This window comes from Harpegnathos saltator, unplaced genomic scaffold, assembly GCF_003227715.2.
Source record: "Harpegnathos saltator strain DR-91 unplaced genomic scaffold, Hsal_v8.6 scaffold138, whole genome shotgun sequence".
Classification (NCBI taxonomy): Eukaryota; Metazoa; Arthropoda; class Insecta; order Hymenoptera; family Formicidae; genus Harpegnathos; species Harpegnathos saltator.
In genome coordinates, this window is record NW_020229915.1 from 73,332 (window position 1) to 88,887 (window position 15,556).

At 40.1% G+C, this 15,556-nt stretch overlaps 1 protein-coding gene across 3 annotated transcripts; it reads left to right on the top strand.

Annotated features, from left to right (window-relative positions):
• The first annotated feature begins 8,763 nt into the window (after positions 1-8,763).
• On the top strand, positions 8,764-9,394 carry LOC112590716 (histone-lysine N-methyltransferase EZH2-like). Of its 3 annotated transcripts, none has more exons than XM_025308073.1 (3): positions 8,764-8,858; positions 8,929-9,069; positions 9,328-9,389. In XM_025308073.1, the coding sequence occupies exons 1-3, from the start codon at positions 8,822-8,824 to the stop codon at positions 9,345-9,347; spliced, it is 198 nt and encodes a 65-aa protein (XP_025163858.1). In that variant the 5' UTR covers positions 8,764-8,821; the 3' UTR covers positions 9,348-9,389. The 3 variants fall into 3 exon arrangements, with proteins under 3 accessions (XP_025163858.1, XP_025163859.1, XP_025163857.1); XM_025308074.1 differs by having other exon boundaries at positions 8,765-8,858; positions 9,348-9,394; XM_025308072.1 differs by having other exon boundaries at positions 8,766-8,858; positions 9,325-9,389.
• Positions 9,395-15,556: the final 6,162 nt, after the last annotated feature.

The window sequence follows — 15,556 nt, forward strand, 5'->3', positions numbered from 1 at the left end:
TTACCACCGAGCCATTTTTTCAAGTTTGGAAACAGAAAATAATCTGAGGGGGCTTAATCTGGCGAATAGGGTGCGTGAGGAAGCAATTCGAACTTTAACTCATTGATTTTGGCCATCGCAATAACGGATGTGTGAACTGATGCATTGTCTTGATGAAACAAAACTTTCTTCTTCGCCAAATGCGGCCATTTTTTCTTGATTTCATCATTCAAACGCTGGAATAATTTCGCATAATACTTGCCGTTGATGGTTTTTCCTTTCTGAAGATAATGAATGAAAATTATCCCACGCACATCCCAAAAAACTGACGTCATGACCCTGCCTGCAGATGGAACTGTCTTCGCCTTCTTTGGAGCCGATTCTCCCCTTTCAGTCCATTGTTTTGACTGTTCCTTCGTCTCAGGTGTGAAGTGATGGACCCACGTTTCATCCATGGTTATGAATCGATGCAAAAATTCGGCTTTATTGCTGTGAAACTTCGCCAAACATTCGATTGAAACATCCTCACGAAGCTGTTTTTGTTCCATTGTGAGTAATCGCGGCACCCATCTTGCGCACAGCTTTCTCATGTCCAAATTTTCAGTCAATATGCGATGTACAGCACTTTCTGAAATGCCTGCTATGTCTGCTAACTCGTGCACTTTCAGTCGACGGTCATCCAATACTATTTTGTAGATTTTCTTCACCATTTCTGGCGTGGTCACCTCATTTGGTCGACCACTGTGATATTCGTCTTGGCAGTTCGTACGGCCTCGTTTAAACTCTGCCACTCAACATTTTACTATTGTAAACGAAGGAGCAGACTCCCCCAGAGTAGAATTTAGCTCCGCTTTGATATTGGTTGGACTGAGGCCTTTCAAGTGAAAGTATTGTATCACATAACGATGACCAATTTTTTCCATGTTTACAAATTCACTGAAAGAGTTCACTATTAATGGCTGCCAAACAAATACTAAACAACGTAGCGTCGTCAAACTTCAAACTTAAACTTTATAAGGTTGGTACTTTCTACCATAATCATTCTTTTTAAACAACAACCGCCATCTATACATCAGGTCGGATACTTCTGGGACTATCCTCGTACATAACGTGTTAATTCATCATAATAAATTCTCGTTTTACCTTTTGTTTTGCTTTTTCCATGTTTCCATGTTCCATCTTCGATGTCTCGCGGATTGAGAAACGGCTAATAGAGTTTTTGTTACTTCTTGCACGAAATACTTTTTAGTAGCGGTTCCTCAATCCTAAACGCAAAGAGATTCAAAACATAAACAACGAACTGTGAAGACAAAGGAATAAGTGTGGTACTTCTTAAGATCATCAAATGGATGATAAATGAGCTATTTGAAATCATCAGATGAAAACAATTTTGGCGCCATTGCAGGATGGAGCCTCACGCCAGTGTAGGTTACTACACGACAGTCGTACGCGCTACATCACTGGTCGATTTTCTTTATTAATAACTTTGTTATTAATGGTCAAAGGAACAAATGGAAGAGGAATTTTTTACTCAGAATTTCACTTTTTCTCATATTTCCAAAAAATAAACGTGCGTTTTGAGACACCCTGTATATTGTGCAAATAAGTTTGATGCCTTTTTATTCAATTCATTATAACTTTGGTTTAAATTTAAACTTCTTCCAGCCATTGATGGAATTTTATAGTACCAAACTTCAAGTTTAAAAAGACCCCCTTACTTGTGGCAGCACCATCAATCAAGCTAACAAACCACTTACAAACACGATGACGTGCGACAAGCATCATTTGCGTCACTGCATTCTTTTTGCATTTCAAATAAATCAAATGGCTGTTGAGGCTACTGATATCCACCGAGTGCCACCACTGCCCGGAGCGGATGGACACGGCGCATCACACCCTGACTTCGTGCCTAGCATGGAGTCAGCAGTGCCGTGTCCTGGCCTGGGCGGTGGGGTGCCGGGTGGAGGCACTCTCGCTCCCGCGCATGGTGCGTGCCATGTATGGAAGCGAGAAGGCATGGGGGGCCGCGGCCTTCTTCTGCAGAGACGTTATATCGCAGAAGGAAGCCGCCGAATGGAGGAGCTGCCCTAGCCGCCGTCGTAAAAGACGGCGGAGAGGGCGGGGTTCCCAGGGATTAGCCAATGGGCCCGAGGTGGCGCCGGCCGAGGAGCCGCCTCCGATTGATCGGGGGCCTCCTCGACCTCCTCGGGCCCCTCTTCGGCCGCGCGGGGGAGGGACGACGGGAGGGGCGTGAGCCCTCCCGCCTCCCCGCATGTCGGTAGTGACAGGAAAAGGGGAGTGAAGGCCCGTTTGGGGATGGGCCTCACTCCCCAGCCTCCTACTTTTCGACCTTGGCTCAGGTCGAGGAAGGAAGTGGGTGTGGAGAGAGGGTGGGTGTTCCCTTCTCTCTAATATCGAAACCGGAAAGCCAACCCGGTCGGGAAACTGCGCCTCTGACTCCTTAGATGGGAGATGGGAGAACGCGGTAACCGGGCGCGGGGCTCTTCGTACGAGCCCTGGGGCCAGGGTATCGGGGAGGGAATGCAGGCGCAGTTCCCCTGATTCCCCCCACTTCGGCCCGATCGATAGACCCCGGTGAGGTTTTAGTGAGTAGGAGTTTCACATAACCCCCGTCTCCCCCAAGAGGCGGCGGTATCCATGATGGATTTCTCCACCGTTATAAAAAAAAAGGCTATTGGTATGATTTGTGAAACATTGGATGAGGATATTGTAACATATAAAACGTATAAAAAGTGGCATTAGAAGTTTAGAAGCGGTAATTTTAACTTGGAAGGTGCTCAAGTGCTCCGAAAAAATTTGAAGACGAAGAGTTGGAAAACTTGCTCGCTGATAACTCGACCCAAACACAAGAGGAATTGGCAGAATTTATTGGAATTATCAGACAATCAATATCTCTCCGTCTAAAAAAATTTAAAAAAATTCAAAAACTGGGGCATTGGATCTCCCATGAATTAACTGAAGAAAACAAAAGATGTAGAGTTGATGACCAGACGATGAAAAGTGGCTTATATGACAATCCAAAGCGACGAAAGTCATGGGTAAACCAAGGAACTTTCCACGTTAACGGCAAAACCAAATATCCACACTAAAAAAGCTTTGCTTTCAATTTGGTGGGCTTTCAATTATTAAGGGTGTAATATACTACGAACTGCTTCCACCTGTCAAATAATTATTGCAGAATGCTACTAATAACAATTAATGGCTCTATATGATGAACTAGGAAAAAACGACCGTTCACCGACCAAAGCATTAGACATGTTATTTTGCAACATGATAATGCTTGACCACACGTCGCACAAGGGACAGAGGACACTATCTATATGTTGGGATAGGAAGTTATGCCGCATGCAACATATACCCTAGACCTGGTCCCAACAGATTATCATCTCTTTAGATCCCTCCAACACCATCTGTCCGAGGAACATTTCAACATTCTGTTAAAGAGGTAAAAAATGCATTGATGACTTCTTCACCAGTAAACCACCATCATTCTTCCGGGAAGACTTATAATTTACCAAGTCGATGGAAGAAAGTAGTAGAAAACAATGGAGAATACTCCCAATCTTAATCTTGTATAGCTTTTTTTTAACAAGAGCTAAAAGTTACTGAAATGGGTACCGAACTTATTTGTACGTATATACAATGCCTGTCAAAAATTCTGCGCCACCTAAATACTAGGTGCGCAATTAAGTTTCCGGGTTTCACACATGGATAGCGCTAACGACACATGTAGTCGACATACATGTCTGAAATTGTGTTTTTTTATAGTTTGGACATCTGTTAATAATAACCAGTCGTAATACATATTGCAACGCAAAAATATTTTTTCTAATAACAAAGATGTCGAGTTTTGTGCCAAATAAACAGCATTTGCGGGAAGCTTTGCTTTTCTGCTTTAACTTGAAAAAAGATGCAGCTGAAGCACGTCGTTTGCTTGAGGAAGCCTACGGCGAACATGCACTATCGAAAACTACCTGTGAAGATTGGTTTAAACGCTTCAGAAATAGTGATTTCGACACTGAGGACAAGGAGCGCTCCGGAAGATCAAAAATAATTGAGGATGCCAATCTGCTAGCTTTATTGGATGAAGATGATACGCAAACACAAGATAAACTTGCGGAGGCATTAAACATGACTCGCCAAGGTATTTCCAAACGTTTACATGCCATGGGAAAAATTCAAAAGGAAGGAAAATAGGTCCCGCATGAGTTGGCTGAGAGACAGATGGAAAATCGAAGAGCCACTTCCAAAATTTTGCTTTTGCGGCATGAAAGAAAGAGTTTCCTACATCGAATTGTTATTGGCGATGAGAAGTGGATATATTTCGAGAATCTCAAACGCAAAAAATCGTGGCTTTCACCTGGCGAAGCATCGACGGCACGGCCAAATCGCTTCCGAAAGAAGACAATGCTCTGCGTTTGGTGGGACCAGAAAGGAATCGTGTACTAGGAGGTGCTGAAACCAGGCGTAACTGTCAATAGGCATCGCTATCGACAACAACTGATCAATTTGAACCATGAATTGCTCGAAAGACGGCCAGAATGGGACATGAGACACGAACGAGTGATATTGCAGCACGACAACGCTCCGTGCCATCGCACTTTCATCGTCCAGGACACCATCAAAACGCTGAAATGGGATCTGCTACTGCACCCACCGTATTCGCCAGACCTGGCCCTTTCCGATTATCACTTGTTCCGGTCGATCGCGCATGGCTTGGCTGGGCAACACTTGGCCAATTTCGAAGAAATGCAAAATTGGTTGGGTGAATAGTTTCGGTCCAAAGACGCGTCGTTTTATCGTCGCAGTATTCATGTATTGCCAGAGAGATGGCAAAAATGTGTAGCTAGCGAGGGACGAATACTTTGAATAAACCATTTTTTGTATTTCTCTTGAAATTTTCCATTTTTCATCGATCAAAAAAACCCGGAAACTTAGTTGCGCACCTAGTAACTTCTGAATTAACTTCTGATTTAAGATATTAGATTGAAATTTATAGGAGTATTGTCCCGTCCGGAGGAGGAACTTAACTGGACGCTTGCTTTCACAAGCTCGGACGTACTCGCAAGTTTGCGATGCAGTTCAAGTATCGGAATGACCCTTTTATCTGGCGCGGACGTACGTCGGTGATCCTTTATTAAGGTCAGGGAATTGATTCCTTTTACCTGAGATAAGACCGTGAGCGAGCGGTTCAGGGAAGGGAGAATTTTTATTGAGAATAATTAGTAGGAAAATGTGATTGCATTATAATTACAAATTGCTCATTTTATTGATAGCTTAGCGGAAGTTCACAATGAAGTACGTCCGTTGGAATTCATGAGGTTTTATAGTATGTACATATATATATACGAGGGCAGTTTGAAAACTTCTCGACCTGACACATAGATGGCATTAAAAACTGTCAAACTATAATTGTATTGGAAAGTGGCATCCCTGATATAAACCCATATAAAATTTTATTTCGATCTGCCAAGTCATTCGAGTAGTAGCACCAGTTTAATATTGACGTGTCATTGTCTTTTTTAAAATGGAAAAAATAGAATATCGTGCAGTGATTAAATTCTTTTTTTTGGGTGGTTTCAAGAGACACACCGTGCCTATTATACGCGAAACTGCGAGTTGAAGTGAGGTGAGATTTTTATATCTCAGCAATGGCTGAACCGATCGACGTTTTTTTAGTCCCAATCGATTCGGCCTCCAAAAATAGGAAGAAAAGTGTTCTAGTGCTTTTTGTGTACGTTGTCTCTAAGTGAAGATATTTTAAGATAAAGTCTGAATCATGGAAAATTACAATTCAGTAAGAAAGTAAGAAAGAAAGAAACGCTAGACCGCCGAGAAGAGGGGATTTGTGCTTCTCGTTTTTCCGACACCAGGGGCGCTACGAGAGCGCTGAATAGTAGTATACATGCATAACCATTTCTTCCCAATGTTGCGTATACGCAACACGAAGTTTATATAATTAATTATCAGTAATTATTTTTTTTCACGAAGTGTTAGACTAATTGGGAAATAAATTCATTTTGACTGCATTTTGTGAAGTTAAACTTCGTGTTGCGTATACGCAACATTGGGAAGAAATGGTGGGTTAAGTACGCAACATCGGTGCATCGTCATCAGTGGGATATACAGGGTGGGTGGTTATAAGTTTACAATCTGAAGTGTATAGGTAGATTACATTAAGACAAACATAAAAGTCCCATACCGTTTACCGAGATTCGCAATAATTATCGAGTTATTAGTGACAAAAATCTTGAAGAGTGGGAGCGCGCCGGCATAGTTGATTGGAGAAACGTTGAAGCTGCTCAAGCTACGGCGCGGCCCACTCGGCCCAGCAACTGTGGGCGGCGTGCGACGAGACGTAATTCCGACGAGATAAAACAACGAATAGCGGCGCGTTGTCCTTCCCCTCGTCTTCCCGCTATGTCGGCGCGCTTCTACTCTTCAGATTTCTGTCATTAATAACTCGATAATTATTGCGAATCTTGCAACACGGTATGGGACTTTTATGATTATCTTAACCCAGTCTACCTTCACACTTCGGGTTGGCAGCTTATAACCGGCCACCCTATAAATGCGCGTTTTCGTCACGCGTTCTCCTCGCGTAGATGATTATCGGTGCTATCCTTTCCACACCACCTAGCGGTAGATAGCATGGTGCGTTTTTTTTATAGTGGTATCCCCAGGAGGCCTAATCCACTGTACATTAATGTATTAATGTAAAAACTGCTCGAAGTGCCGTCCTTCTTCTCGCATACAAAATTTGGCTCTTCGTTTAATATCGCGCGTTGCTCGGTGCGTCATTTCCGGCGTGATAGTATTGAAGGCCGCGACAATTGCCTCACGTACTTCTTGTTCTGTACCATCACGCCGCTGTTCGATTAAATTCTTAACGTGACCCCATAAGAAATAATCGAGCACATTAAGGTCAGGAGATCGCGGCGGCCAGGTGATCGGACCACCTCGACCTATCCACCTTTCCGGGAAACGCGTATCTAATATATCTCGCACTTGCCGGCTAAAGTGCGCAGGAGCTCCATCATGTTGAAAGATCAACTCCGCTCGTGCCTGTAGAGGGACATCCTCGAGTAGCCCTGGGAATTGATTTTTGATAAAATCGGCATAAATCTCGCCATTAAGCCGAGGTGGCAAAAAGTACGGACCGATCTGAAAATGATGAAATATTAGAAAATCTGCGAGAAAGAAGTTTCTTCAATCGAATGATACTCACCACTCGGTCCGCAATTACTCCGGCTCAAACATTAATACTCCAGCGGTACTGGAACGCGCCTTCTCGAATGGCGTGTGGATTTTCCTATTGTGGCAGGAGGAAAATCCACACGCCGTTCGAGAAGGCGCGTTCCAGTACCGCTGGAGTATTAATGTTTGAGCCGGAGTAATTGCGGACCGAGTGGTGAGTATCATTCGATTGAAGAAACTTTTTTCTCGCAATGATTTTCTAATATTTCATAATTTTCAGATCGGTTCGTACTTTTTGCCACCTCGGCTTAATGGCGAGATTTACGCCGATTTTATCAAAAATCAATTCCCAGGGCTACTCGAGGATGTCCCTCTACAGGCACGAGCGGAGTTGATCTTTCAATATGATGGAGCTCCTGCGCACTTTAGCCGGCAAGTGCGAGATATATTAGATACGCGTTTCCCGGAAAGGTGGATAGGTCGAGGTGGTCCGATCACCTGGCCGCCGCGATCTCCTGACCTTAATGTGCTCGATTATTTCTTATGGGGTCACGTTAAGAATTTAATCGAACAGCGGCGTGATGGTACAGAACAAGAAGTACGTGAGGCAATTGTCGCGGCCTTCAATACTATCACGCCGGAAATAAAGCACCGAGCAACGCGCGATATTAAACGAAGAGCCAAATTTTGTATGCGAGAAGAAGGACGGCATTTCGAGCAGTTTTTACATTAATACATTAATGTACAGTGGATTAGGCCTCCTGAGGATACCACTATAAAAAAAACGCGCCATGCTATCTACCGCTAGGTGGTGTGGAAAGGATAGCACCGATAATCATCTACGCGAGGAGAACGCGTGACGAAAACGCGCATTTATAGGGTGGCCGGTTATAAGCTGCCAACCCGAAGTGTGAAGGTAGACTGGGTTAAGATAAACATAAAAGTCCCATACCGTGTTGCAAGATTCGCAATAATTATCGAGTTATTAATGACAGAAATCTGAGGAGTAGAAGCGCGCCGACATAGCGGGAAGACGAGGGAAAGGACAACGCGCCGCTATTCGTTGTTTTATCTCGTCGGAATTACGTCTCGCCGCACGCCGCCCACAGTTGCTGGGCCGAGTGGGCCGCGCCGTAGCTTGAGCAGCTTCAACGTTTCTCCAAACATCTATGCCGGCGCGCTCCCACTCTTCAAGATTTCTGTCACTAATAACTCGATAATTATTGCGAATCTCGGTAAACGGTATGGGACTTTTATGTTTGTCTTAATGTAATCTACCTGTACACTTCAGATTGTAAACTTATAACCACCCACCCTATATATTAGTGATTGATTAGGATTTTTTTGATTAAACATCAGTGATTGATTAAAAATATATACATTAAGCACGCAAAATCAGTGCATCGTCATCATCGGGATACATTAGTGATTGATTAAGATATTTTTTTATTAAATATCAGTGATTAATTAAGAAGTATGATTTTTAACAAAAATGATTATTACCAAAAACATGCAAGGAAGTTTACGAATTTGCGCAGAAAGAAGCTTCGGATATTCCTACTATAGAAAATCTCAAGGACTTCACACCGCCGCGAAAAAAGAAAAAAAGCATTGGTTGTGGTCTATGCATTGCCGGAAAATACAACTTAAGAAGGACTCGGGTATGTTAAATTTTATACTATCCCCTCATCTTATTTGCCTCTAATTCATACGTTTCATTTGAATGAATAGGTGCTAATCACGTGCACAATTTTGCACCTTGTGATCATCCCGGCTGTCAGTGTGATAATTTATGCCCATGTATACAAGCACAAAACTTCTGCGAGAAGTTTTATCAGTGCAGCAGCGAATGCCAGAACAGATTTCCTGAGTGTAGGTGCAAAGCGCAATGCAATACAAATCAGTGTCCTTGTTATCTGGCTGTCAGGGAATGTGATCCGGATCTTTGCCAAATGTATGGTGCAGATCATTTCCAAATTAATTCTAAATCTTGCAAAAATGTCAGCGTGCAACGTGGTCTTTATAAGTTTCGAAAAATTTAATTTATTACAGTGAAAATCAATGAGTATAATCTCAATGAGTAGAATTTTTGATTTGAAATATACTTTATACAATTTGAAATATCAGCAGCGAAGAATGAATTCATCTAGGAATATTGCAGCGAAATTATCAGTCAAGACGAAGCTGACAGGCGGGGAAAAGTATATGATAAATATAAGTTTCCTTTTTAATCTTAACAATGGTAAGTAGAGATAGATATAGTGGTTAATTAAATGTTGAAAAATAACAAAACTTAAAAGTTTTTGGTCGGTTTCAGATTTTGTTATAGACGCGATACGGAAAGGGAATAAAATAAAGTTCGCTAATCACTCGATAAATCCAAATTGTTATGCAAAAGTGATGATGGTGAACGGTGAACATGGAATAGGTATTTTTGCTAAGAGAGCGATTCAACCTGGTGAAGAATTATTTTTTGACTATAGGTATGTTGCTGTAATGTTTTGTTTAATTTATTAATTGCAAACAATTAAAATCATGCGATAATTTTCAGATATGGACCAACGGAACAATTAAAATTCGTCGGTATCGAGCGAGAAATGGAGTTTCTTTAATATATATATTATATGGACTTTTACACGTATAAATGGTGCATCAAGCGAATACATACAGCTGAAATATTAGAAAGGAAATTAGCACTGCCTGATTTGTATGCCTCTCTATTTTTAATTAAATTTTACATTTTCATTTGTCGGCCCAATTTTGTAAAATTGTAGTAATAGAGATTTTTTGCATATGTAGATAAAGGAACTTTTTGAAATATGTTCAAGTTTTTATGGACATCTCGAAACATAAAAATATCAGAGTAAAAATATACATATACATGTTGTGAATAAATAAAATGATTTCAAATAACATCGATTTGAATATATCTCAAAAAGTTCCAATCCTATATTTCGCCTTGATACCATTTGATATTTACTTTGTTGTACATTTGATCGTAATAAATCTTTTACAATTATGTAAAACGCGAACTGATAATGATCGATAAGATATTATTTAATTTTAGTGTGATGATACTTAACTACTGAGTTTATTAAGATTCGAGAGTACATATTCAACTCCTGTCCCTAATCATGACCCGATATATTAACAAAAGAAAATTTCGACTCAGTAATAAGATAAAAAAGAAATGTCGGACGCAAAGGAGTGGGGCTATGCGTGCATCCCTACGAGAGCGCTGAAGAAGCACATAGCAGCGAATGCGATATGTATTTATAAATAATGTATTTATAATAAATATATATAATATAAAAATAAATAATAAAATAATGATTTTTATTAGAAAAAGAGAGAATGAGAAAATGAGACAATGAGAGAGGGAGAGTGAGAAAGCGTGAGAGGATTTGGGAGTGAGAGAAAGTGTGAGAGTGAGAGAGAAAATGAGTGAGAATGGCAGAGAATGGGAGAGAATGGAAAAGAATGAGAGATATTGAGAGTGAGAGAAAGTGGAAGAGTGAGAGAGCTTGAGAGAGTTTGGGAGTGAAAGAAAGTGTGAGAGTGAGAGAGAAAATGAGAGAGAATGACAGAATGGGCGAGCATAGGAGAGAATGAGAAAGAATGAAAGAAAATGAGAGTATGGGAGAGAATGAGAGAGAGTAAGAGAGAGAGAGAGAGAGAGAGAGAGAGAGAGAGAGAGGGAGAGCGTGAGAGAATTTGGGAGTGAGAGAAAATGTGAGAGTGAGGGGTTGAAAGGGTGAGAGAATGAGAGAGTGAGAAAGAGCTAGAGAGAGAGAGAGAGAGAGGAAGATAGAGAGTGAGAGTGATTTTTATTAGAAAGAGAGAGAGAGAAAGAGAATGAGAAAATGAAAAAGAATGAGAGAGAATGGGAGAGAATGAGAGAGGATGAGAGAATGGGAGAGGGAAAGTGAGAGAATGTGAGAAGGTTTGGGAATGAGAGAAAGTGAGAGTGAGAGAGAAAATGAGTGAGAATGACAGAGAATGGGAGAGAATAAGAGAGAATGAGAGAGAATGAGAGAGAATGAGAGAGAATGAGAGAGAGAGAGAGAGAGAGAGAGAGAGAGAGAGAGAGAGAGAGAGAGAGAGAGAGAGAGTGGGAGAGTGAGAGAGCGTGAGAGAGTTTTGGGAGTGAGAGAAAGTGTGAGAGTGAGAGAGTGAAAGAATGAAAGAGAATGAGGAAGAGCTAGAGAGAGTGGAAGAGAGTGAGAGAGAGAGAGAGAAAGTGAGAGAGTATACAGGGTGTTTGATAGCTGATCATGCAGACGAAAGTTGGAGATAGATTGAGTGTAGCCGAGAAGAAAAGTCATGTACCATAATGTCAAATTGCCAATAGTTATCGAGTTATTAATTAAAACATGTGAGCCAACGAGCGCGTAGAGAGCGGAGGGCGACCGCAGTAAGCACGTAGACATGATACAGGCGGAGTCAGCGAGTGACGGTAGGCGAGCGCGCGCGGCGAGGGGCAACGTAAACAACAAGAGGCGAACGCGCGCGACGAGGAGCGAGCGAGCGCGAACGACGAGGAGCGAGCGAGCTATAAGGAAAAAGCTATAAAGAAAAAGCTCTCGCTCGCTCCTCGTCGCGCGCGATCGCCTCTTGTCGCTTACGTTGCCCCTCGCCGCGCGCGCTCGCTTACCGTCACTCGCTGACTCCGCCTGTATCAAATGTCTACGTGCTTACTGCGGCCGTCCTCCGCTCTCTACGCTCTCGTTGGCTCACATGTTTTAATTAATAACTCGGTAACTATTGCCAATTTGACATTATGGTATGTGACTTTTCTTCTCGGCTACACCCAATCTATCTCCATCTTTCGTCTGCATGATCAGCTATCAAACACCCTGTATATTATGTACATAACATAAGTTTTTACAAGTAAAAATGATATCGTATTATAAAAATTTAGCACGTTTATTAATAGTGTCCAATATTTAAAAAAAGATATCTTTTTAAAGGTTATTATTATTTGTACATAACGTAAGTTTTTACAAGTAAAAATGATACCGTGTTATAAAAATTTAACACGTTTATTAATAGTGTCCAATATTTAAAAAAGATATCTTTTTAAAGTTTTTAAAGTTTAAAGTTTTTAATGTTTAAAGTTTCTAAAGTTATTATTCAAGAAAATTCAAGAAAAACTAACTACAAAAGATGACAACAACATAAATTTTTACAAAATTTATCATTATTTATTAGAACACTGAGTTATATGATACTATTTACTGGGTTGTCACGGTTATTATTATTTTTAACAATAACAGCAATGCAAATAACGCGCGTTAACTTATTAACTTTATATTAAATTTAAAAAAAAATTTAATCCAAACATACAAGGAATTGAAAAAAATTATGAAGATTCACCAAAAATAAAAAAACCCTTGGTGCGCCCGGGTTATTAAGCTGCATTAAAACTCATACTTCTGTAGCTGACATTAAAATTGTTAATATGACCCGGGCGCGCCAAGGGTTTTTTTATTTTTGGTGAATCTTCATAATTTTTTTCAATTCCTTGTATGTTTGGATTAAATTTTTTTTTTATTTAATATAAAGTTAATAAGTTAACGCGCGTTACTTGCATTGCTGTTATTGTTAAAAATAATAATAACCGTGACAACCCAATATATAGTATCATATAACTCAGTGTTCTAATAAATAATGATAAATTTTGTAAAAATTTATGTTATTGTCATCTTTTGTAGTTAGTTTTTCTTGAATTTTCTTGAATAATAACTTTAAAAACTTTAAACATTAAAAACTTTAAACTTTAAAAACTTTAAAAAGATATCTTTTTTAAATATTGGACACTATTAATAAATGTGTTAAATTTTTATAACACGATATCATTTTTACTTGTAAAAACTTATGTTATGTACAAATAATAATAACCTTTAGAAAGATATCTTTTTTTAAATATTGGACACTATTAATAAACGTGTTAAATTTTTATAACATGGTATCATTTTTACTTGTAAAAACTTATGTTATGTACATAATATATATCTTGAAAAAAGGAAATAAATTGAATTTCAGATTTCTAAAAATATTAAGTATACGATTTCTCAGTTGGCGGTACTGTTTTAATATATCACTTCTTTTGTATAATATAATATATATTATATATCTACACTCAAACGCAAAAAACCCGGTACACTAAAAATTTGGGAAAAAATTACAAAATTTCAAATGATCATAACTTGGTAAATAATGAAGATACAAATATGCGCAGAAATGCAAAATGAAGCTTGAAACGTCCTCTTTAAGAATATCTGAATGGCAATTATGCTCGGCCATTTTTTTCAAAATGGCGGATGATAAAGTGAGAGGATGCAAAATTGATAATCAAAGGTCCGTGTTTGCGATGGTGCATGGTGTGCATCAGGTATCGCAGCGTAATGGGACCAAATGCACATGAAAGTATAGAGTGTTATCTTTAAAATGCTACTTTACCGAGCTCGATGTGATCATTTTTCACTGAGTTGTTCCAAATTTTGCTAAAAATGCGGTTTTCTTGTTAAATTTGCATAATTCAGTGAATAAGTATCGCATCAAGCTCTATAACGAAGTATTTTAAAGAAAACATTGTATACTTTTAGGTACTTTTCGTCCCATTGAGCTGCGACACTTACTTTGCTCCATGCGCCGTCGCACGCTCGAATCTTTTTTTAGCAACTTTTCATGTTCTCCTTTTTATCACCCGCCATTTTGAAAAAATATCGTTGCGCACAATTTCGATAGATCTTTCGAAAAGTACGGTTTCAAAGCTTTCAAACCGTTTTTGAAATTTGCTGCTAGAATATTTAGGTGTCGAGATATTCAATTTCGAATTTGCAACAAATGTCGATTCAGCGAGGCTTAAGAGGCTAAGAGGCTCTGCGGTTCGTTTGGCTCTTTCATAATTTCAATAGCTGTGTTCATGTTTCTCTATATAATAATTTACATAACCTGCATAATATATTCAATGATTTACATTTATTATTTTGAAAGCCAGGGAAATGAAAGTAAAATTCAATTTAGGTTCTTCATTTTGCGTAATCGATATTATGTAATAAAGATGAATTGCGTTTTAAGATACCGCTGTCATTAGCTCAAATTATGGTTGTAAGTCTTCCCAATATAAACCGCATGGAGTTTTATTGGTAGGAAAAGTCCCATTGTATGTAGTGTGTGTGTGTGTGTGTGTGTGTGTTTGTATACCACAAGGATAAGGACCCCGTGGTTCGTCAGCTCCACAGTATTTCAAGATTTCACACCCTCCTTGTGGTGTGTGTGTGTGTGTGTGTGTGTGTGTGTGTGTGTGTGTGTGTGTGTGTGAGCGCGCGCGCGCGTGTGTGTGTGTGTGTGTGTGCGTGTGTGTGTGTGTGTGTGTGTGTGTGTGTGTGTGTGTGTGTGTGTGTGTGTGTGTGTGTGTGTGTGTGTGTCTGTGTGTGTGTGTGGTGTTACAGCAGAGATAAGGACCCCGCAGTTCGTCACTCCTGCAATAATTAATGACTCCAAACCCTCTCTGCTGTGTGTGTGGTGTGTGTATACTAATAGTGGGTATGACTGCCTCGTGCGCGTATTACCTCATTCATACGATCTGGCATACTCCTTATTAGTCTTTTAATTTCATCCTGCGTAATTGTATTCCATTCGTTTTCGAGAATTATTCGCAGTTCTCGCAGTGACTGAGGAGCAGGTACGTGATTTCGTACTTTCCTGCCGAGGTTGTCCCATAAGTGTTCGATTGGATTTAAATCTGGACTATTTGCTGGCCAATCGAGTCGATTTATGCCAACTTCATCGAAGAAATCAAGCACTCTTCTCGCAGTGTGTGGTCGAACATTATCTTGCATAAACAAGAAGTTCTCTCCGATGAAGGGTGCGTACGGAACAACATACGGAATGAGTATGTCTTCCACGTATACATCTGCGTTCATATTCTTGTCAAAAAAGATCTGTATGAGCATTAGCTGAAATTCCTGCCCAAATCATTACAGAGCCTCCATTGTAGCTATGCCTCTCACTTACCGTACAGTCTGCAAATCGTTCTCCACCGCGACGATAAACTCGTTCTCGTCCATCTGGAGAATAGACACAAAAACGAGATTCATCGCTAAAGAGTACTTTGCTCCAGTCTGCGTAAGTCCAGTCTCTATGCTCAACTGCAAAATTGAGTCGAGCTACGCCATGGTGACATTTAAGCAAAGGTACAGCTGCTGGTCTGCGCGAAAGCAGATTTTGTTCCTTTAATCCGAACGGTGTTAACGGATATATTAATGTTGCGGACATCCCTTAAATTGTTTCTAATTTGAACAGATGTTCGATGTCTGTCTCTTAACGAATTTGAAACAATAAATCGGTCATA

Coding starts and splice junctions, on each gene's coding strand:
- LOC112590716 (XM_025308072.1), top strand. CDS start 8,822: ATGCATTGCCGGAAAATACAACTTAAGAAGGACTCGG. Junction 8,859..8,928: donor ACAACTTAAGAAGGACTCGG/GTATGTTAAATT, acceptor TTGAATGAATAG/GTGCTAATCACGTGCACAAT. Junction 9,070..9,324: donor CCAGAACAGATTTCCTGAGT/GTAGGTGCAAAG, acceptor TTGAAATATCAG/CAGCGAAGAATGAATTCATC.